Source organism: Ostrinia furnacalis, unplaced genomic scaffold (assembly GCF_004193835.3).
Source record: "Ostrinia furnacalis isolate ACB-3 unplaced genomic scaffold, ASM419383v2 OfSCF2585, whole genome shotgun sequence".
In the NCBI taxonomy this organism is placed as follows: domain Eukaryota; kingdom Metazoa; phylum Arthropoda; class Insecta; order Lepidoptera; family Crambidae; genus Ostrinia; species Ostrinia furnacalis.
Genome location: NW_021132824.1, coordinates 300511 through 323525, shown reverse-complemented (window position 1 = coordinate 323525; position 23015 = coordinate 300511). Strand labels below are relative to the sequence as shown.

The 23015-nt window shown below is 35.2% G+C and overlaps 1 protein-coding gene across 2 annotated transcripts in view; it reads right to left on the bottom strand.

Moving 5' to 3' along the window:
* Nucleotides 1-232: 232 nt before the first annotated feature.
* The window catches only part of HGTX (HGTX homeodomain transcription factor), a 60310-nt gene continuing 37527 nt past the window's right edge, over nucleotides 233-23015 (bottom strand). For both annotated transcript variants that reach the window (XM_028309001.1, XM_028309002.1), the window contains one exon: nucleotides 233-864. In XM_028309001.1, the coding sequence (XP_028164802.1) occupies nucleotides 655-864 (210 nt within the window). In that variant the 3' untranslated portion in view covers nucleotides 233-654. The remainder of the gene's footprint in view (nucleotides 865-23015) is intronic.

Below are 23015 nucleotides of genomic sequence, written 5' to 3'. Positions count from 1 at the left end.
TAAATATTTACAAAATTATTACATAAAAATGTCGATTCGTAAACAATATTTTACAAAATGAAGGTATTTTGAAAATTATACCTATTAATTTAAAGTGAGAATGAGAAAGTTTTAAAAGTAGTTTACATTTTGTAAACAAGAAAAAATATTATGATTAAAGAAAGAACGTTACGTTATTAATTTTGGAATAAAATATAATACTTTAAAATCTAAAACTACTGTTAGGAAAATTGGCACCGGGAATTTAATGTTCATAATGTACAATATATTAAAATTACCACAAATTCATTAAAATAGTACCATGTAAAATCTAACGGTAATAAATTACTTAACGTATCACATGACTAACCGAACTATGTACAGTTAAAAGCTACATTATTCACATTAAAAATGATAGTACGCGAAGTTGATCGGTTGTTCGTCAACATCGTTGTTCAAGTCTTGTTCACTGTCCACCTCACTCTGGTTCCGTTCGAACTTGTGCCAGTTCGAGAGATCGCAGGGCGCGTCGTCGTTTGTTTCTTTGCAGAACGCTTTTGGCACGACGTATTCGTTGAAGTAGTCGTATTTGACGTCGCTGACGCAGTTTTCGGTGACGTGTGGTTCGGCGCGCGCGCTGACGTGGTTAGCGTCGTCGCTCGCGCTTCCACACGATCACTGGCGGTGGTGGGGCATCTGGTGTATGTGCTGGTGGTGCATGTCGAGTCGTGGTCGTTTGGCGTCGTCCTCGTCGCTGCAAGCGTCGTTGTCGTGTTGCTCCTGGTCGTCGCACTCCTCGCCAAGCTCTTCTTGTTTGCGTTTCGCTGTCGCCATTTCGGCCGCGTGCTTTTTCCGCCATTTCGTTCTTCTGTTTTGGAACCATACCTGCGGACAAAGTTTGCAATTTAGTCAAAATTAACAAATATTGAGCTTGTTTAACATTTTCATTTTTATGTCGGAGAAACATAAATAAACAAGTATTTGCAATGTATTTTCTCTGAAACCATATCAGTGAAAATAATAATGGTTCAATTACAAAACAGTTAAAATATAAATTCCGAGCCTTTTCAAAATATTTTCCCAATAAATCTGATCATCTTGAAAGCACATTAATTGCTTTCTCAATTATGAAACTACGAAAACAGCACCATCTGTTTTACTAGTAAATATCTCTTAGAAGAGTTTCTTAAAGGTATTAACTCAAATTCCACTATCATTTCGCGCAAACAGAGGTGCTGGGACATCGCAAAGCGGTATTACGTATCTGAGAGCGCCACTAAATTTCCCTGTGTTTGCGTCCCAGAAAGCCAAATATAAAGAGAGGAACAAACAATTTTCAGCGCCATGTGAACCTAATCTGTACGGGCGACATCATAATGCCTCATTAAATACCGCCTTTTAAGTCGCTACGCAAACTTACAGCCATCCCGTTCGCTCAGCCGGGATCTTGCTTCATTAGATAAGGACGGAGATAGTAGCCATGTTCTACGGTAATTAAGGGTCGTTTTGCAAATTACACGGTACTTAACCAGCCATATAACGGTCATTAATCAGAGAGCTGGGTGTTTCTTGTCTCGCTCGCTCTTGGGGGATTGGTTTATGCTGCGTCCTTTTCGGACGGGTCTTCCAGCAGTAGACAAGAGTTTAATTAGGTCATAAATACATTTTCATGATTAGAGCGCCGCTCAGTTGGTCGATGTTGAATATTTGGGCGATTACCTCGGGAGCAGATGTCGGTGTTATTAGAAAGGAATCTGGAGGTTAAAATTAGGTCGTCGGTCGTTACGCTGATAGCGTCGCAACTAAGGAACTGTATGTAGAGCGGACAATTCACACTAGATTTATGGCTCAGTGAAGATGGTAATGTTATAAACTAGCCTAGTTTCTGACTGTATTTGCAAATTCTCTCTAATCGCTCTATAAGGTTCTGGTGTAATTATACTTATTTAGCGTGTAGATTTTTCTGGCGGTAGCTGTAGCCTAGATCAACATTTGAGTGGCCTGTATTAAATGTGCACCCCAGCCACACAATGCTAATGCCAGCCGATGTAGAATAGGTAGGTCAGTAATAGTAGTATAGGAGGATTTCTCTTCAGTAGAAGAGTAGTGTCACATCCCGAAAGATTTATTAAACTTATCTAATTCCAACATCATTTCTTGTAAATGGAATTAAATTAAGCCCTTCGTCTTCGTCTTCGTTTCAGCCAAATGACGTCCACTGCTGGACAAAGGCCTCCCCCAAGGTTTTCCACAATGAACGGTCCTGCGCTGCCCGCATCCAGGGTCTTCCCGCGACCTTTACCAGATCGTCGGTCCACCTAGTAGGAGTGGTAAATTAAGCCCTACCCCATTAATATCCTCGTACATGTGGCATATGATTTACTGCGTCTGTACAACTCAAAACTCCACGAACTTAATATTATGCACTCCCCGATCGACTGTAATACAGTGTGAGTCACGTTAAAGTGTACATATCAAAATAGATGAAACTAGACCTATTTTTATCGACAAAAAAGGGGTCAAAAAATTTTTGAGATTTTTTTTTAATTTTTTATAGAATTTTTTTTCTTTCAATTACTTATTGTAAAGAAAACATAATAACTTTTAAACTAAGCGGTATATCTTGATACAATAAAAACAGTAACAATGCTAAATAACAGGCAATACTAAAAAAATACATAAAATACACAAAAAAGGCCAACAAATAATAAAAAATTATACTTTTTGAAAAAAATCCGCTTAAAAATTCGTGTTTTTTTGGTTATTTGATAAATTTCTCCAAAAAATGCCCCTATAACAGGTAGTTTTTATTACTTTGTATTATTCTCTATCATATTACCTTCGTAAAACGAAAAATTGCATGTCTCTATCCCTATCACAACGTTTGCAATGATCGTTTGAACTAAGCCTCTCCGGGCGCGCCATTCAACGCTTCGTTAACAACAAAACTGAAAATGGCTTTAGATTTGTAATTTTTATAAAGACAAGTTAGATTTCAAATAAAAACAAAAGATTTCGAGGTAAATTAAACATTTTAGTTAAAATTAAAATTGTCTCTACCTGTAGCGGAGAATAATGTTGTGGCAGGCCTTTGTTCAAACGATCATAGCAAATGTTGTGATAGGGATAGAGACATGCGATTTTTGGTTTTACAAAGATAATACGATAGAAAATAATACAAAGTAATAAAAACCACCGGTTATAGGGGCATTTTTTGGAGAAATTTATAAAATAACCAAAAAAACACGAATTTTTAAGCAGATTTTTTTCAAAAATTATTATTTTTTATTATTTGTTGGCATTTTTTGTGTATTCTATGTATTTTTTTAGTATTGCCTGTTATTTAGCATTATTACTGTTTTTATTTTATCAGGATATACCGCTTAGTTTAAAAGTTATTACGTTTTCTTTACAATAAGTAATTTGAAGAAAAAAATTCTATAAAAAATTTAAAAAAAATCTCAAAAATTTTTTGACCTCTTTTTTGTCGATAAAAATAAGTCTAGTTTCATCTATTTTCATATGTACACTTTAACGTGACTCGCACTGTATTTCCTAATATTAGACACCTACTAATGGTATCTTTACTGCCTAATCACCTCATTTTACTACACTCAAATAACAGAAGCGCTTCCAAAAAGCGAACAAGCGAATTCTACGAGGTTATGTTGTGGCGCGGGCCTTAACGATCCCTTGTAAATACAGCTTTATTAAATATTAGGTGCAGTGCTCATTGATGGGTTAAGCGGAGACGGAGATCTAACAAAAGAAGATAATAACTAATAATAGGCGCTTCTTCTCAGCACTTGCCAAATGTTTGTCTCGAAGCGCTGGTAGGGCAAAAAAATAATGAGACATAGGCTCCTTAAGAGCATTTGACGATTTGTAAGTACTAATTTAATTAGTCTAAACAAATAATATCTTTATTTTGATTTTGATTTTGATTTGATTTGATTTGATACTAGTAGATTCAATTAAAGAAGTGTAAAAGTTGAAAAGGTATAATTTTAGCAACAATAACAATGTTTAAAAAGTAAGGCAATGAGATTAATAGTTTCTGTAGTGCAAGTAGGCATAAAAAATAATTCCTGCTGCAGCATGCCAAAGCTCTTACTCTTCACCACTTCAAACAAAACGTTATGTTACGATAAAATCGATAGATAGTAGTAGAAATAGATGGAGTCCCGGGAAAGGATATAGGATAGTTTTTATCCCGGTTTTTGAAACAGGGACGTGCGCGATTAAGTTTTTCTGTGACAGACAAAATCCTAAAAAGGCGAAAAGCTAGTATAGGATAAAAAGAAAATATAATATTGAGAAAGATGCCTGCTGAAAATCAGCGTTGTGAGCTTTAATTTGAACTTTGTAGCTGTTCATTTGTACTGTCATTTGCTAAAATATCTAGTCTAAAAACCTTTTGTCTTTGTTTTGCGATATCTATTTCAAACCGCTACCTTTACGCTCCATATCCACACCCCAACACAGGGATTAGTGTTGTAACAACGCCTGTAACGATATTCCGATGGCGGAACGGCGTGTATATTAATTAGGCCCACGATAAACACCAACAATATCGTAAATACGCGCAATAAGGAATCCGCCTTTACAGGCGTGTTGGCTTGTAAACGTTGGTGTAAATTGAGAGAGTTAATTGTCAGTTACAGGTTTGTAATGATTGGGTGTGATTATGAGTCATTAAAACGTGTGAGCTGTTGAATGTGATTGTATTGTACAGTTTTTTTTGGATGGAGTAAAGTGTTGTTTCTTGGCTAATTTGATAAGGCATAGAAGTTAAAACACGTTTTCACACAATTAGTTTATTTCATCCAAGCTTATTTGTCTCAAAAATAGTATTATTTTGCGCGTTTTTTTTTATTTTAGCAATCTACAAGATTTGTTTGTTAGTAATAAGTTTACTGTTCGTACAGTATAAAATTAACACATTAAAATTATCGAGGAAAAAGCTGATGAAAAAGAAACGTCCCCAAATTAATTATCATAAAGCGAAAGACATTCCCGTCAAACTTCCAAAAAACCATAAACGTTGTGTACAGACAGACAGTATTAATAAATTCAGCGCAATATCGCTAGATGGCAATAAAAAATTGTGAGATTGTAACAAAACAAGACATCGTACGTTACACGCATTATCATTGCGCCATTTGCTTTTATTGCCAAGGAGTTGACGCGAAACAATGTTTTACGACGTTTTTCGATTTACGCTCTTTTTTTCGATGAAATGTGTCACGTCACTAATTATGATCGACGAATTAGGGCAACGTTATACCTTAAAAATAAAACTGTATAAAAAAATAATGTGAAATATTAATTTGTTACAATGGCGGTGCTTTTAAATATAGATCAACGATAAAAAATATATAAATAAAAAGAGATAAATATTTATAGAAAAAAAAGTTTGTTACTCGAACGCCGCATAAAATAATCGTCAAATCACAAATGACAGATATCCAAACCTATTGACAATAAAGACCAAGCAACACTATCAATTTTAGGTGGTTGCTAAATAAATTCTTGACTAGTTTCTACGAAGACGGGCACGGGACATTGCAATTAAAATTTAAATCATGCAACAAGGAAACTCCCTTCCAAAGTCAGCCATGTTTTCTTATACGCTAAATCGTCGACAGTCTCGACTATCAAATGATGCCGAAGCCATCTCGTCCATTCGATAAATAATATACTTAAACAAGTTGGCACATTACCTCGAGGGCTCCCGTGCGTCGAACAAACACAGTGACGTATGTTTATTATTATATTTACGAGCAGCCTGTATAACTTGCGACCCTTTCACGCGACGCCAGAAATATTATGACTAGTATTATTATTTTGCAGTCTTCCTTTATGTCCTGACTTACCCGATTCCCCTCTATTCAATTACTTAAGTGCTCCGCGCGAAACCGCGAGAAATATGTATGTCTTGCTCTAACGTATTGCGGCGTCGCGCTCCACGCGAGAGGAGGGTCGGTAATTATGTGTATATCTATTATTTTTCACAAGAAATGTCTGTAATAGCCCGATGGGGATAATACGCTTTCAGTGGCAGCGAATAAAACCGTCTTCGTCTCCCGCCATCTTGTTATTCGAATAATTAATTCGGATGAGTTGAATGTTGAGTATTATTTTTTATTGTGTTGTTGTTCGGCCATTGAATGGGAGTTGTTGAATTATGGTTATTAGAAAACAGTTGGGATACAGTGAGTGAAATGGACTCTGTGTCTATGGAAAATTGACTTTGGACATTCGTTGCTATGCGAGTATATTGCTGGCTGATTATTTTATCCAGATATTTAATGTGCTTAGATGGTTCGATAGAAGTGTCTATTCGTATGTATTATTAGAGTTTTTCTATTAAATCAATGTGAGAGTAAAGGCCTAGTTCGCCATTTGCCTCTGGTTAAATCAGAAAGAGTCGTGCTCCTACAGTGGAGACCAAAATAAAAAACCTGATTATTGATAACTAGCTTTCCGCCCGCGGCTTCGCCCGCGTGGAATTTTGTCTGTCACAGAAAAACTTTATCGCGCGCGTCCCTGTTTCAAAAACCGGGATAAAAACTATCCTATGTTCTTTCCCGGGACTCAAACTATCTCTATGCCAAACATCAAAATCGGTTGCGAGGTTTAAGCGGGAAAACGTAACAGACAGACAGACAGACAGACAGACAGACAGACAGACAGACAGACAGAGTTACTTTCGCATTTATAATATTAGTTGGGATGATGAAGATTAAATCAAAGCTCTACTGCCTATCTGAACTTTGATTTTCCTTCAAAACGCTCTTGTTATTAATAGTGTGTACTATTAATATGCTAAAAAATGGTTACTGAGATACTTAAACCCATTGTTCTTGGTTAATCTTCAACCTTTTTTGGGTAAAGTGGGAACATTTCCACCTATTATTAGGATCAAGATGCTCCTCAGCTGTCAATAAGGATGATAAATCAAACAACTCATCCCTCGGGGTGGAACTTCAACCCAACAGACGTGACTTGATTTTGTACAATAATAAGTTTTGGGAAAATATGGGCGGTGTTCTTAATTTTAGGAAAATTTATTATCTTTTCTGTGCAAATAATTTAGAAGAAATACTTTTATTTCGTCTAATACTTTGAATTTAAAAAGGCTTTTAGTTATGTCTTTGAGGGAAATATAAAAATATTGGTGACTTATTGCTATACAGAGAATCAGAAGAAAATAGAAGTTCGAAAGTACAAATCGTCTTTCATAATGAGACGGAAAATCACTTTGAAAGTGCATCTTATACAGTTGTGATAGATGCTATTTTGCAACAAAAATTCGTCTATCTATGCTTTAATCCGTAACATTATGGATGCAATAAAGAATTTAGTATTGAATCCAACACTGCAATTGAGGCATCTAATCCTATTGCAATTCTCCAAAATGTGACTATATTTTTTAAGACCTACTCTACACTATTACACTCTTTAATCCATCTATCTTCAGCTACATAAACTAAGACCTAAGATACGGCCACTCCAGATAGCATACCGAGATTCATAAGAAAATAGGAGTTTTCAGGATATAAGTAGACAGACTTTCACACAGTGCAGCAGTGGAGAGCCTAAGAAAATCAATCTAAGATAGAGCTAAGATGGCATCAAAAACGGGACTGTGCGTTATCCCACACTGTGACTGCAGCATCTAATGCTATTGCAATGGATGCAGTATATCAAGAAAATGCGTCTGCATCTTTAAAAAGTCCCACTCTACACTCTATATTCCATCTATCATTAGCTACATACCAAATCTCAAGTCCACAGATAAGGGCAGTCCAGATAGCACGTAACCCGATCATTAGGGCCGTGCACACGGGCATTAGCGCGACAAATCGCAGCGACTATTAACCGGGCAGAGGGTGCGATAAGTCGCGCGTGACAAATGACGCCTCTAATGATGTCGGGATTTGCGCCAGACGGACGGATTCAGGTGGGAAAAGGCGTAAGTTTAATTGCAAGTTTGTTTCTTTGGAATTAATGCTTGGAATGATATGGCAGAACAACTAATACAGAATCTTATAATGTTCATCAGGTTTGGATAGTTTGGACAATTTTAACTTATTTCAAAACTAGGTATAGCCTGACCAGGAACATAAAAACCCTGGCATAGAGGTGCGTCAATTGCATTTGATAGTGCAACACTGAGTACAGTCGTACCTGTGTTAAATTAATAGGCTAACTTTATGTAACGGGGTTCAGGATTACGGGCTAATTTGATATTTTAATAAATTAACGAAAAAATATTATTATAGGTAACCTGGTTTAAATAAATTAAATGAAACCATCAATCGAGCTAGTAGGATTTATTTTATTATTCATCAATAATCAAATTCAGAACTTGAATATTCAACTGCAATGTCTGCTCATGAACGCTTCAAACTCGGTACTTCTTTCCCAATTCCATAAAATTCAACACTTAGAAAGTGACAAAAATTTTTAAAATAGGTAGTTGAAACAAACCACAGCTAATTTTCATAGTGGACTGTACTATACGATAAACATGTCAGTCAATTTGACAACCTTTGTCGGAAACATTATTCAATGAAAATATTGTCCGAACCCTTAGTATTTCTCTTCGACAAATACTTTAACACATTGTGAACCACTTTTCTTTCACGACTATAAAAAGATTTTAGCAATTTAATTCACAAAATCAATTGCGCACATTTAAAATAAAGTTTGTTTACACTTTGACAGCAATAGACTGACATGCAAGGTGACATGTCAATGAAGTTTTCAGTTACTGTTGCCATTAAAAGAAATTAGTACCATTAGTTTTCCGCAACATGGCGAGGGTTTTTATGTTCCTGGTCGGGCTATAAAGTAAGTACCTACGCACGACGACACTCATATGCTGGATAATATGATTATGTAGGTGATGTCCACTCTAGAGTTCAAATGAGAACATCAAAACCCACAACCCGTCAGATCAGCGTAGTAGTGTAGGTCAAATCCTCCACTTGGCTCTGGTAAATTACCGAGGGTCGTGCTCTTGTAGTAGAGACTAAATGAACTGATGCTGATGATGATGAACTTTACTGTTACTCAATAATCACATTAATTTCATAATCACTCATTGCTTACTGCTCGAATGCTGTTGTGAACAGGTTCTGTTTAAATGTTCACATTTAAACCAATGTTAGTAACGATACTGTCTTTAAGGTAGATCACGCCTATTTAATAAGACACCTAGCTTATTGCCTTTAACACTAAATTCAAACAAAGAGAGTTCTTAATATTAAGCTTCCTAATAACCAAATGGCCCACGCTTCACATCATGGGAACCAATTGGCTTAGGAAAGCCAGACATATACCCATCAATTGGTAATTAAGGCCAGCGCCCTACGAGCAATGACGCTAATAACTAAATAATAATTATTAATAAGATTCACGCTTCAGTTGAGCGACGCTTTGGTGAGCAAGCGCCGGATTATTGCCTTTTGTAAGGCAAGAATTGGTGGTTTAAGTGAGAAGAATAAAGCGATAAGAGCACTTATCGCCTTATTCGATAGATTTTTTTTGCTTCGATAGAATGAATGCTTGGGCACAATGCTATATCAGCTATCTTAAATAATTGTTTTGTAATGTTTCAGCGATTTAATTAAGTTACTAGAGCGGTGAGTAAGTTAAATACGAGAGCTTCTTCATAAAATAGTTATCCAAATCTTTTATCTAAATATATGTAACTCAAAGGTGACTGACTGACTGACATAGTGATCTCGCACATGCCAAACCAATGGACGGATCGAGCTGAAATATGGCATGCAGGTAGATGTTATGACGTAGGCATCCGCTAAGAAGATTTTACGAAACTCCACCCCTAAGGGGGTAAAACGGGATCCACGCGTACGAAGTCGCGGGCGGCCGCTAGTACCTATGCTTATAAATGCCCTCTACCTACTCCCAATCACACTCCAAATGAAGATTTGAGAAAAAAAATAGTTGTTTGACGAAAAACAACCAAAAGTCGTCATTTAGGAACGCTATAAAAATTTTGAATTTGAAAGTTTGGACCTTCTTTAAACTTTTTAACACCTGCTAACTGCTTACAAACTGTACCTCTATAACGGCATTAGTGATTATGTTTTATAACTGCAATTAATATTGAATTTCGTGCGATTTCCTTGGAACTTGTTGGGCAATATTATTGAGTGTTGCCAGTTTCGCGGTTTCGCAACAGATTGATCTGAATTGAATGTGGATAATCTATCATTGTCAGTTAAATATTTACTGTTACACAATGGTTTACACTTTAAACTACTGTAATACGCGTTAAGTATCTATGTATATTATTACGATTGTAGTGGTCATGATATTCATATTTCATTCGATTAGCGGCTGCGTGCATTGAAATTTAATTATAGTATTTAATTTACCCACCTACTTTTTACTTTTAAATACTTACAGTCAAAAGTTTATTTTCTCAGTGGGGCATGAATACAATGAAGTTACTTTGTGTATTTGTTTTTTAGAACTAATCAAGTTAGTTGAATTCTCATTAATTCTAAAAACTGCAGACATCTATCTAAGCTGTGGCAGTATCCTCAGTTGTCAAAATGTGGATACTAACTAAAGAATACCAGAAACAATCGTGGTCATAAATTAATTAAAAAAGCATACGTGTTAAACTACAATTAAAAGTTTTTCACAAAATAGTTCTTCAATTCCAAACATATTTTCACCCATACCATAGGTAGTTTCCACTAAAAACAAAGAAAACTGTCAGAACAGCACGCAAAATTCCCGCCAAAAAAAAGAAGCCGCATAAAGTTTAGTTTTAAAAAACCGCACGGCCATATTTCACAGACTTCGTAAATATTAATCAACGCAAATAGGAACGCATCCGGGAGATGAAAAACCATCCGATACGGTGTTGCCATTGCCAATTTATTTTTTTTACTTTATTCGTTGGACAGTCGTTTTGAAGAATTTGTGGCCGATAGGTAAATTGGAATTGTTTGCTTGATCGATGGCCGTAGCACACTAATGGACCCAAAAAAACGTTTCATTTCATACAGGATACGTTTCGCCTGTTGATTGATGATTTTTAGATATTAGTGCAGTGAACTAGAGCTGTTACATGCGCTTATTTTTAGTGCAGCGGGATCATTTGCGTAAATACAGCTCTAGTTTTGATGGATGGTCTAGTGTTTTGACTCACTTTTAAAAAAATATTATTTTGTTTATGGAATCAGTAGTTTTTTCAACTGTACTGCGGTACTGCGTTTCCCTTTCATGATCTAATGTACAGTCAATAGCAAATCAGACTTATTTATGAAAACTACATAATTTTGACATTCAAAATTATTTAAATAGATTAAATAATCACACTCAAAATACTGACAAAATAAACATAATTGGTTAGATGAAAAATTTAAAAGGTTTCAAACAATAAACCTGAACTAGGTCTACCGAAGCGATCAAATAAATACTCGTAAAAGTTAACTGAGCATAATTCCTAATTAAAATACAAACAAACCGGCGCCGCAAAAAGGGTTAAATCAATAAACAAACGGGGGAGAAAAATAACAAAAAAAAACTTCATTATCCAAGTATCTCTGCCTCGCCATAAATCATAGAAGGATTAAGGGTTGCCGTTGCTAAAAATTTGGCGTTATTAAAAAAATTCATTTGCAAATTTGGTAAGACAAAGGATGGTATGGCGATAAAGCTGATTGTCTTAAATTTGGACTGTCCCCAGTGGGTGGTAACCCTTTCTTCAGTTTTGGAGATCCGTGGAAATGTTAGGAGAAAAAACTCTACTACGATGCACTATTACAGCAATTAAACATTTGTAATTATTCACATGATTTCTTCTACTTTTTACATGGTGTAGGTTGAGGCAAATTGAGACACTTTCAGAACGATAATAGCACAAACGTTTTACACGAATAAATTGAGAAATTATAACCATTAACACAAAAATATTTTGAAAGTGTATTAGAATTAGAATCCATCCAGATCAAAGCAGTTCAAATTGTCGGCTAAATGTAGAGCTAGTAATATTATTTGTAATTATTTCCATTTATTTGAAATTGACACCAAAAATCAACCTGATTATCTTGACAGCTACAAAAAAAAGCTAAATATACTAATTTTATTGTCATGTTAATATAATTTAAAAAATACGGTTATGTGTTTTTAAATACATGAAACTCTGTAAGTTACTGATGACGTTCCACTTTTCAGCGACTCGCTCTTGGCCGTTCTTTCCCAGACTATAAAAATGTTAATGTGCCACTCTTAGTGTTCTCTAAAAGGATTATTTTGTGGGGGTTGTTAGACATTTTGCATTTAAAATGGTCGTTAAATTATATTGACGACATTTAGCCTGTGCTCTAAAGAGATTTATGAAGAGAACTCTAGCGACTTCATTTCCTTACATAATGTCGACTGCATTTTATAATTTCCATGTGTGTGTTAGCTGTAATGGGAAATAGAACAGGCAAGTTGAAAAAAGAACTACTTTTTTTTGCAATTAAGCCATTTTTGGGCCAATCAAACTTATACTTAAAGTAATAGTTTCAAAGCATCAAAACATATATCATTTTACATTTGATTAAAAAGTAACAGGGTTTTCAGTGCAAGTTTTACATGTTGTTTTCCTGGATAGAATAGATAATGAAACAAAATTATAATTAAATAAATAGCACCAATGACAGTTAAACCTATTTGTCAAATTCTAAAGTCCGAAAAAACAATCAAGCATTTTCATGCGCACGACCAACCTGTTTTCATGACAGATGTCAAAATGTAATTTCTTCTTTTCTGGCTGCATTTGGCAGCAGCAGGTTGTTTGTAAATGAGATAATTATGTCTCATCAGTGAACTGACATTGATTAGCGTCAACTATTTTTGTTAGTCTTTTGTTTTTCATTCTTTTATTTTAACTAATGAACGACTCATTTGAATTCCTAATTTTGCCTACTCTGATATGTAGGTAGTTAATCTATTATTTCATGAACGCAGTAAACAGTAGGCACAACCCAAGTGTGTCTTCTCAAACCCAAAATGTTTATTGCCAGTTTCACAAACAACGGTATCACAGCAACAACCCCAAACCGCACAACATCCTGGAACTTTGCGAATTAAGAAAAAGTAATTAGAGCCTCCCTCCCACCCCCCACAGGACATAATTAAGGCGAATCTTGTTGTAATTTTGACGTTTAATTTTTTCCCCAAACTCACCTCGCCCTTATTAATTAATTTAGAAAGAGCACCCCTAAAATTTAATCTTTCGGAGACATTTTTTGTGACCGAATGAAACGGCGGAGATTTTTGATAGCAGCTTTTTTGTTTTAATTTGAAGTTACAGGTCTTTTGATAAATGGATTTGAACAGTTTTCTTATTAATTTTTTCACAAGTTCGGATTGCTTTTTTAATCTACTGTGAAGGTGATATATTCATTTGTTTAACAAACGAAAGAAGAGCAAAGGATAATCACTAATTAGAAAAAAGTCTCAAAATGTATAAGTACTTAATTCATTCTCTCTCTCTTCTTGAATTTGCTACACCCTTACTTTAACTTTATGTAGACTTATGTTACAATACAGTTGTAACTGTAAAAACGAGCCAAATATTAGATAAGACGTAAATGACAATTTAACTATGTGTCTTAATAATTCGTAATTAGGTTATTTAGTAATGTAAGAAACTTAAGATTTGCAATACCCTTACTAGGTCATAAGTTGAGACTTTTAGTTTAAGATCACCACCTATGTACACTTATGAAGCAATAAATGATTATGATTATGAAATATTAGTTTCGTCAATCAATGATGTCAAACTCTCCACATTTTCGTAAGTTACCTACATAAAACTCTATCCAGAGATTATTTTACGCACGCAATATTTGTTTGAAATAATGTCTACCTAAGTGTATAAAAAGCCTTATCTTCTTATACCCCTCAGTGTAACCACAGTCTAACTATAAACTGTAGACAAACATATCGCAACATTTACTGGCAATTTAAAAATGCACCCTACAACAGATAAGGCGGGCGGCTCAGTGAAAACATCCTTGTAATGCCTTAATTTAAATTTAAATGACACCGGCCGATACCATCGCGTCATTGCCCACTGTTGGGGTGATGGATCGGGTTTTAGGAAACTGTGTGCTTACCAAGAGTTTACGTCACTAGCGAGTGTGTCAAAAAATCTATGAAGATCTTAGTCCTTGAAATGAAAATAGCCACTAGGGGCGCTGTAAAATTTGTCATAATGTCACTTTTTATTCAGTCGCTAGCGAGGACAGCTATCGTAAACTCATGGTTAGCACATTCAGTTTTAACGTGGAAATACAAAACATAATATGCCAGTAATAAAAGCACCTCCTAAAAATCAGTGTCTTAAGATAAGAGTGAACTGATGTACTAACAGGGAAACTTTTTTAGGGCTATTTAATAATGTACTAAGTAATTGTTTCCTAATACATGTTACTAATTAAAATATTTCACGACATCAAAAATAACTTTAACAACCGTTAGTAATCGTATGCTATCCATTTAAGCAACTTAAGCCCCAATTCTCAACCGTAATTACATTGATACCTAATTAGAATAATTATGCGAAAACATTGCTATGCCACGTGACGACCATTTTAAATCTCAAAAAGCCCTGATCCTAGTTAAAGTTATCTAAAATCTGTAGCCGAATTTTAAAGTGAGGGTGCGTGTAATCCCCTCTTATCATGTACCTAAGCTAACTCATCAAGTAGGTATTAGTTGTGAGGCGCAGTCTGGCGACCATAGAGTTAAGGTTAGTTTGGTTTTACAAATCGAGTTTATGGTTAGTTGCTGATCTGTGGGTTGGAACTGTCAAGTGATATTGACAGATGATATTTCCGTGGTATCGCGTGGGATGATCTAATTTAAACTTATTTGTTGAGTAAAAAAACTAATTAAACGAAATAGGCCCCTCAAGGTCGAGTACAAGGTTTTTCTTTGCTGAAAACTTAGGTAAGAAAGTATCAAACTACTTTTCACTCCTCGTTCATGTGTCAAGTAGGTAAAAGCGGGAAAACCAGAGAAAAGAGAATACAAAACGGATTCACAAAAGAGACTCTTTAGTGAGAAGAAGGTTAATTAGTGAGTTTCTTTCGTAATAAAAAAATATATTTCCAGAAAAATCTCCAAGCCTTTTTTATGCACAGTTGTACCTATAAATTCAAATAAAACCCCTCCAAAAATCTCCAAATAGTCCATAAACAACACTGTCGCCGCGCCCATACAACCAATTACAGTTGCGGATCCATCAATAATCCCGAAAAGTCGCCCTATCCCCAAGGAAGCGATAGCCGAAACAAATTGAAAAATACCCATAAAAACCGCGTATCAGCCTGGATGCGGTTGGGCGGGTGAGAGATACGTTTGATAAGTATGTAATCTCATTTAAAAAATGTTGTATTTTTTTAATTGAGTAGGAAATAGACAAAATCATAAATATTTATGTGAATTTGTTTTAATCATAATTTTATAAAAGTTTTTGGGAGTTTGTCTTAGTGGAAATAAAGAAACATAAATTAAGAATCTTTTTAGGAAAATGCTTTGTTACTTTTGGATTTTCCTCGATGATAAATAGTAGAGATACCGTGACTCTGCTTATTTTTAATATTTTAGAGTTTAAAGATATTATACTGCGCATTTTAAAATATTTTTGTTCTTTTTCGTAAGGACAGACGACAGAGAAGAAAACGATATTTTAAGACAAAAATGTATAGTCTTAAGTGTTATTGACCGCACATTAAGTATGTTTAGTAATTTGAACCTTTGTTTTACTGTAATAAATTCTCCTCATCAAAGTATTCAATTAGAAGCAATCACAGATAAAAAGTAGATAAAAAAGTATATAATATCATTCGTTCATATTTATTCCCGATCGGATACTGGCAGCGAGTGTTTTATTTTTAATCCGCGAACGCTATAAATCTGCGCGGACAGAAAGCAACATGGCGGCGGTTTTTTGGCGCGAAAAAGAACCGCGGAAAGCGGGAATGAGCGGCAGATTAGGCCCGGATAAGTCCCTGTTATTAATGGACCCCAGATATACACGACAAAATGGATAACAAATGGATGTGTTTTAGAATTTTTTTACGTTTTTGTAGCGCCGCTTTTGGCAGGTTCGCGGTTTTTTAATGCCGGATAGAAAATAGGCGATTGGGAGTTGGTGAAATATTTGACTATTTAATACTTCTACAAATTAAAATTCTGATTATTTTATGTCATTGATTTCTTATTTCTTTGTCATTATTCATTTTCTCTACCTTGTTAATTGCTTTTATAATGCTAAAAGCATAACTTTTTAACTAAGCTAGGATCTTCATTCCTAAAGTTTCATCATCATCATCATCAACAGTCCATCATGCTGGAAAAGTTTACAATAAACTTAAACTTTTTAAGAAACAAAACATTTTTTTATTGGGATTTTTGAGTTCGTAATGCTAAAATAACTTCAACTAAGTATACCAATGTCTAGGTTAGTGGTTAGAGACCAGTGGAAGTTCGTGGGTTTGTATCCCAACTGAATTAGACGATCACATTTTCTGGAAACTCTTTTTAACTTTACATTTAATAACAATCATATTCCTGTCTGAGGTACCTAAAGCACCTATAACAAATAACATAACAACATAATCATACCTAACATCATCACGTTCACCTAAAGACCGGAATGCCTCGTAAAAAACATGCCGAGTCGGCAAGACGGTCACTGCCTACGAGCGACTGAACGTGTCATTTCTGTTTAGGGCTCCACGTAATAGACCATGGCGAAAAGACATAAACGTCATTGATTTTCTGCAAGAAGACTTTTTTAGACAGCTTTTCCACGTGCCTGTGACCAATAATCAGTATATTTTTAAGACCAAAAAAAGATTGTTTCTATACTCACTCTTTATACACCTCTCTTTTTACTCCATCTTTCGTAACTTCAGGTGAACCTAAGTGCTCTTGATTATCACTCTGAGTATTACAGCATTTTCCACTTTTTCATGAAGCTTCAGATTTGGTGAGAAAGCTTCGGAAAGCACGCTTGAAAATCGTTTAGAATTTTGATAGTAAATAGATACATACTCTTTTTTGCACACCACACAAAACTGACAAATAAATACAAGTTCGAAACAGAACAATTTAGGCAGCCTTATGGTAAGGAAGCGATCTTTTTCAGACAATCCAGGAAGAGGACTGAAACCACTGGTTTAAAATTGGTTTCAAGCGTTTCAAGGTTTTCTCTAAAAAACAAAACTTTACCATCAAACGGCTACACAGCCTCTACGATGTGTAGTCTACAACTAAGCACTATAAAGCGCTTTGAAGCAGTCCAAGCAGACGCAAGTTTTCCAATAACGTCGCTGTATAGTCGCAAAAACTTGGCTTCGGATATTGAAACAGTGGTTCGAGACTTTAATGATCGTTAGGATCTCTAGTGAAGGAAACGTTAACTTGTAGATTAACTAGTCGATAGTTATGTCAATATAATTGTGTACATGGTACGTTAGATATACTTAATGATACCCTAAGTATTTAAAACTTCATTTAAATCAATAAAATGAAATTAAATAGTTTATTCAGTACACATGCCCTTTCCAGGGCACTTATACACGTCCCAAAATAGCTTGCCATAATTACCACCACTTCGAAACAACTTTAAAGAATGGTGCGGAGAAGAAGTGGCCGGAGAAACTTCACTTATCAGCCTGTTAACCCACTTACTCCTACCAGGTGTTATAACACCGCTAAAAAGTAGTTCGGAATATCCTCAGATAAATTATAAAAAAATCGAGAATTTATTTACTGTTCCTTGTATTTTCTCTTCATTACGAATCAAGCTGTAATTGAGTATGTTCGATATCGCATATTTGCTTATTTTGTTAGTATTTTACTATTTTGAATTCTGTTATTTAGTTTTGTGCAAAAACGTCATATAAAAGCTAAGATATTTCATAAACTTGCTAGTAATACCTCAGATTATACTAGTTATTATTTTAGGTACTACTGTTAGCTACAAAACTATAACCTTATGTTTTTGAAAAGCTTTACATTTTTGAGACTTTTTATTACAAAATTACGATCGGTGTTTTAACACCTGGTCGCATAATCGACGTCTAACTTGTATATTCATTAAAAGTTTAGGCCACGATATAAAAGACCGCTGAGACTTCACGAAACAGTGGAAACATTAGAAAACATTGACGACAATGATCAGATACCGAATTACATAGCAATTTTACCACCAGAAAATGCTAATGCAGAAGCAACAGATGAAGATTCTGGTGAAGAAGACCACGTTACCTTACAAAATCTTCCAGGTTAGGCTACTTCCGTTTATCTAACTATAGTTACTTATAGCGTGTAAGTTTTCTATTACTATTTTTCGTGAATTACCAGGTTCTCAACTTAGAGCCGAGGCAGAAGTACAGTACGACAAGTCTTCTTCAGACAAAGAGGATAACATTCCGCTTTCTGAATTTTTTAAAGTAAGACGAAATGAATCTAATGATGCCTCCAATGCAGCTAGTTCTTCTGCCATGAAAGTACCTACCGCAATCACAATTATTACAACAATGCAATATAGTGCAAGTACCTTCTGTTAAAGTTTGTGCCAAACAATATTTATGAAGAATGGCGCCACAACCAGGGTCTACGGAGCTTAGATCCCTATGTACATACATAGGGATGTAAGCTCCGTAGACCCGGTAGACCCGTAGACGAGTACATACTACTGTACTTACGAGTACTACATGCAACTGACATGTAAAATTTGCAAGAAAAAATCAATTTGGTGTAAAAAATGCGCCACGTACTAAAGTATCCTGGGTTATGATTTATGTCTCCACCATCCTCCTACCTCCTCTGAATAAGATTTTGGTATTTTTTAAATAAATGTGTATAACTTACAACTCGTTTTTAACTCTTAAACCTAACAAAATCATAGTATAATTTTTTCACGTAGTAGTAGTCCATTCTCCGACCAGGTGTTAAAACACCACCCATTTTCCGGCTTTTCCAGTTGACCAAGAATTTTTCTAAAATTTTTCTGTGGATACTTGACCTCTATTTAGAAACATACTAAAAATTTATAAAAATTGACAAGGATAAAAAGTTTCAGGAGTATCTGGGTTAAAGATCATCATAGAATCTGAGATGAACAAACAAGTGTATTATTGACAAATATTTATCAACTACGTGATGCTAATACAACAAGCGCTCGAACCCAGAATACAATATTAAACACTAATACATTTGCTATGCTATTCATCATATAATGAAACAATACAGACGCATCATATCACGAGGATCGAGAAAACATAATCAAAATAAACGTATTCATTATTCGTTCGCAGTGAAGCGGCAATATATATTCATGAATCGATTCTATTCCGCAATCGAATAGATCGAGAAAGACTCGTCGTAATATCGATATGATGGCGCATCAAATTTCATGCGCCCGATATCTGCTGATCGCACACAGATTTTTTGTTTGATAGCCCGATTGTAAAACTTTGGTTTGGTTTATTTTTCAATTATTGTAATTTTTTATTGCCAGTATTTACGATAGCATTATTCACGTTAAGCGTTTTTGGATAAAACGAGTCAATTATGGTTTGATCTGATAACAAAGTAAAAACGCAATGTAAAAATAAATACTCTCCTATTTTGATTTTGATAGAACCTAAACAAAGAAGAAATAGAGGTAACACTAAAGTAACTAATAACACATACTGCATTAGGTTTTATTCTTTCATTCGTTCTTGAAAATAATTTCAAAAGTCACTCACTGCAAAACGAAAACTCTGTAAATAATAAAACAAATCCCAATAAATCGCGTCTCAAAGAACAAGAAAACGTAACAATAGTAACTTAAGCTACTATCGCAAATATCGACTTGTTACCGATGTTATACCGATAATATAACGATAATACAGCGATACGTATGCAGCCCGCGCGATCCTTTATTATTATTTCCACATATTGACTTTGCGTTGTCTATTTCGCCCCCCTTTCGCCCTGTTTCGTCCCCTGGTGGGGGAATGGGGGGAAGATGTAGTCGAGAAGTAGACACATGTAGCGGTCGGCATCGATCGGCTAATGCGTTTAGGATTGGCCCGGTCGTTTGCAGTCTGTGCCCAAGACACTTGTGCTCATTTTTTATATTGTAGAGAGGACAGTTTTTAGAGCTTGATTTTAAATTCGGAATGGTTATGTGATACTACTATAATTGAGCCTTTTCAAGGCGAGAGTGAATAGATAGGCACTTATTGCGGTCAAATACCTGCCTTGTTATGCATAAAAAAATTGTAAATTTCGACTAAAACGAATGAGTCGCAGAGCTACAACACTGTAGGTAGAGCAAAGATTTTGATAGCGTCTCTAAAATTGAACTTAAACGTGTTGGCAGTAAATATAGCAGTTTTAAGGTAAGATTTGACAAAGTTATCGGCAAATATCGTGAAGGTGAAGCCATAGTATAGAGGTTAATTCATCTTTGAAGTTGGGATGTAGGAGTCACAGCAATGAATGAACTTACTACTTGGCTGCCCTGGTTTTGTACCTAGCTATGAAGCCAGATGCCATTGTATTATAATATTACGTCATAGTTTCCCTTGAGATCTAAACCTACTTACTTGGAAAGTATATTCAATTACTTAGATAGACTGTAGTCTATTCTGCCGGTTATTACATAAAATACTAAAAGGTAGACTACCTTTTAGTAAATTAAATTTAAAAAAAAGATAGACTACCTTAAGAATACTAGTACCTAATTCCGTATTACCTCTATAATGCTGTCTATTACCCGTATTCCCAAACATACTATACTACGCTCAAAAACATTACTATGCACGCGCACTGTGACACCTCATGGTCTCACAGTGCGAGTAGACGCACAGGGTGACACACGAACCAATCACAGAGCTCTATTCAACGCAATGCGTTCGATTTTCTGCTTCACTTAAGCAAACATCGTTTTTGAATACGTATACGTGTAAGAGCTTTTGTAAGCTCTATGTACAGTCACGAAATGAAAAGGTTCGTCAGTTTTCAAATTGATTCCTTCAACGAATCGCGAGCACATATCACTTTTTGAAACTATGTTACAGAATAATCTCGAGTTAGAGAAAATAATCTTTAACTGTTCGTTAGTAAAGTTCAAAATTATTCAGATCAAAGTTGTTTGACGATTTAACTTGTCAAGAAGATTATTATTATTGATAAACTAAAACCTTCTTGTTGGTTCCACCTGCCATTATCTATTAAATAAAAAAACATTTTGTAACATTGCACTGATGGGATAGAAAAATAAACAAACAAAACCTTATTCGTTAGCAAACGTCATATTTATTTAAATGTTAGCAGAAATGTTTCTTGCACGGTTATGTTGGCAGGTTTGACTCTTACAGTCCCCAGTTCAAGCGAAAACCGACACTAAGGTGACGAAACTTTTCATTCTGCGACTGTACATAGAATTCCTTCCTGTACAATCAAAGTCCTTCAATCATCAAATACAGTCGTCAGCACATAATAACTTACATTTTGTTGCAAAATATTTTCTATTACGACTACATAAGGGCCATACTGTAGACATGAAGGAGACGAAGGTAGCGGAGGCATCATCGAAGGCATGCGAGCGCGGACACAATCGATCGCACATTATTCATACGAGACGTGTGTTGCGACGAACAGGGAATGGCATAGAGACGACATAAAATATTTTTTATTTATTTTTCACTTGTGGAGTGGAGGCCGCGTACCGCGAAAACGCAGCGTGGGACGTCCACTTACAAGCGGCGATGGACGCAGGCCGCTCTACCAACCGGGGAACATGGAAAGCAAAGGGTGAGGCCTATGTTCAGCAGTGGACGTCCTATGGCTGAGATGATGATGATGACGATGATTTTTCACATACATATTATGAGCAACGAGGCGGATGGCATAGATACGATAATGTTTTGTATATTTTTTATTCAGAAAAGTGTACTGCCTACTTTAAATGGGACTTTAAATGTCAGGAGTGAACTAACGTAGATATTGATAACCTCTGGAAAATTAAAAATATTGACTTACTATTACGTTACAGGAGACAGTCGAATTTTTCAGGCGGATTTTGAGTGAAAATTCATATTTGAGAATTTCCCATTAAAACTAGACTGTATTTTTTATTCGACCTAAGTCACGTTTGACCTATTTCACTTGATTATAAGAACTAATATAATTCTTATTAAAAACATCTTTCAACTTACGATTTTAAGTCATGCTGTCTACTCTACGCCACCTCTGTGATAAAACTACCCTACAAGACCGTAAGATGTTCGCGTGAAGACACGACACGAGATATTGTCTATACTTGTGTACATTTTTTGCTATGGATTTCAAATTCTGATTATCTATTCTATTTACATATAACTATACTAAGAATCTGAAAAAGCATTAGGTCATGAACTGATAGAGTTTGAAGATTAGTTAAGCGAAAGCTCTTTAGCTCTATTTTTCCCTTTTTTTCCTTTTTCTCTATCCATTCCGACTATATTGTGTAACCATTTAAATGGGTAAGTTTACCGCTTTAGAAAAGTACAAACAAAAAAAAAATTTAAATCTTACCATCGTGAATTTCAAATTAACTCATATCTTTCTCGGTATTCCAATTTTCTATTAGAGTCTTCAAATAACAAATATTAATCAAGCCCATCCAATTTCTAATTAAACTCGCAAGCCAAATCAATTAAGAGCACGTCAGTACTCGTGGCTAAACGCTCAACTCAACCGCGCCCGATAAAGATAGTTTTTATCTTAATACCATCCAGCTTAATATATCACTCGATATACTACAACACGGTTAATCTGTCCGTCCGTAACGCTTGACAAATGGAAGCCAAGGAATCAAATACGACCGATAATTATCTTTTGCTCACAAAGAAATATCGCATCTAAATCGTAAATGAAATAAATCGAAAATTGAGTTGCAACCTCTTTGCTGAGCTGTCAAACCGTTCTAATTTCGAATTTTA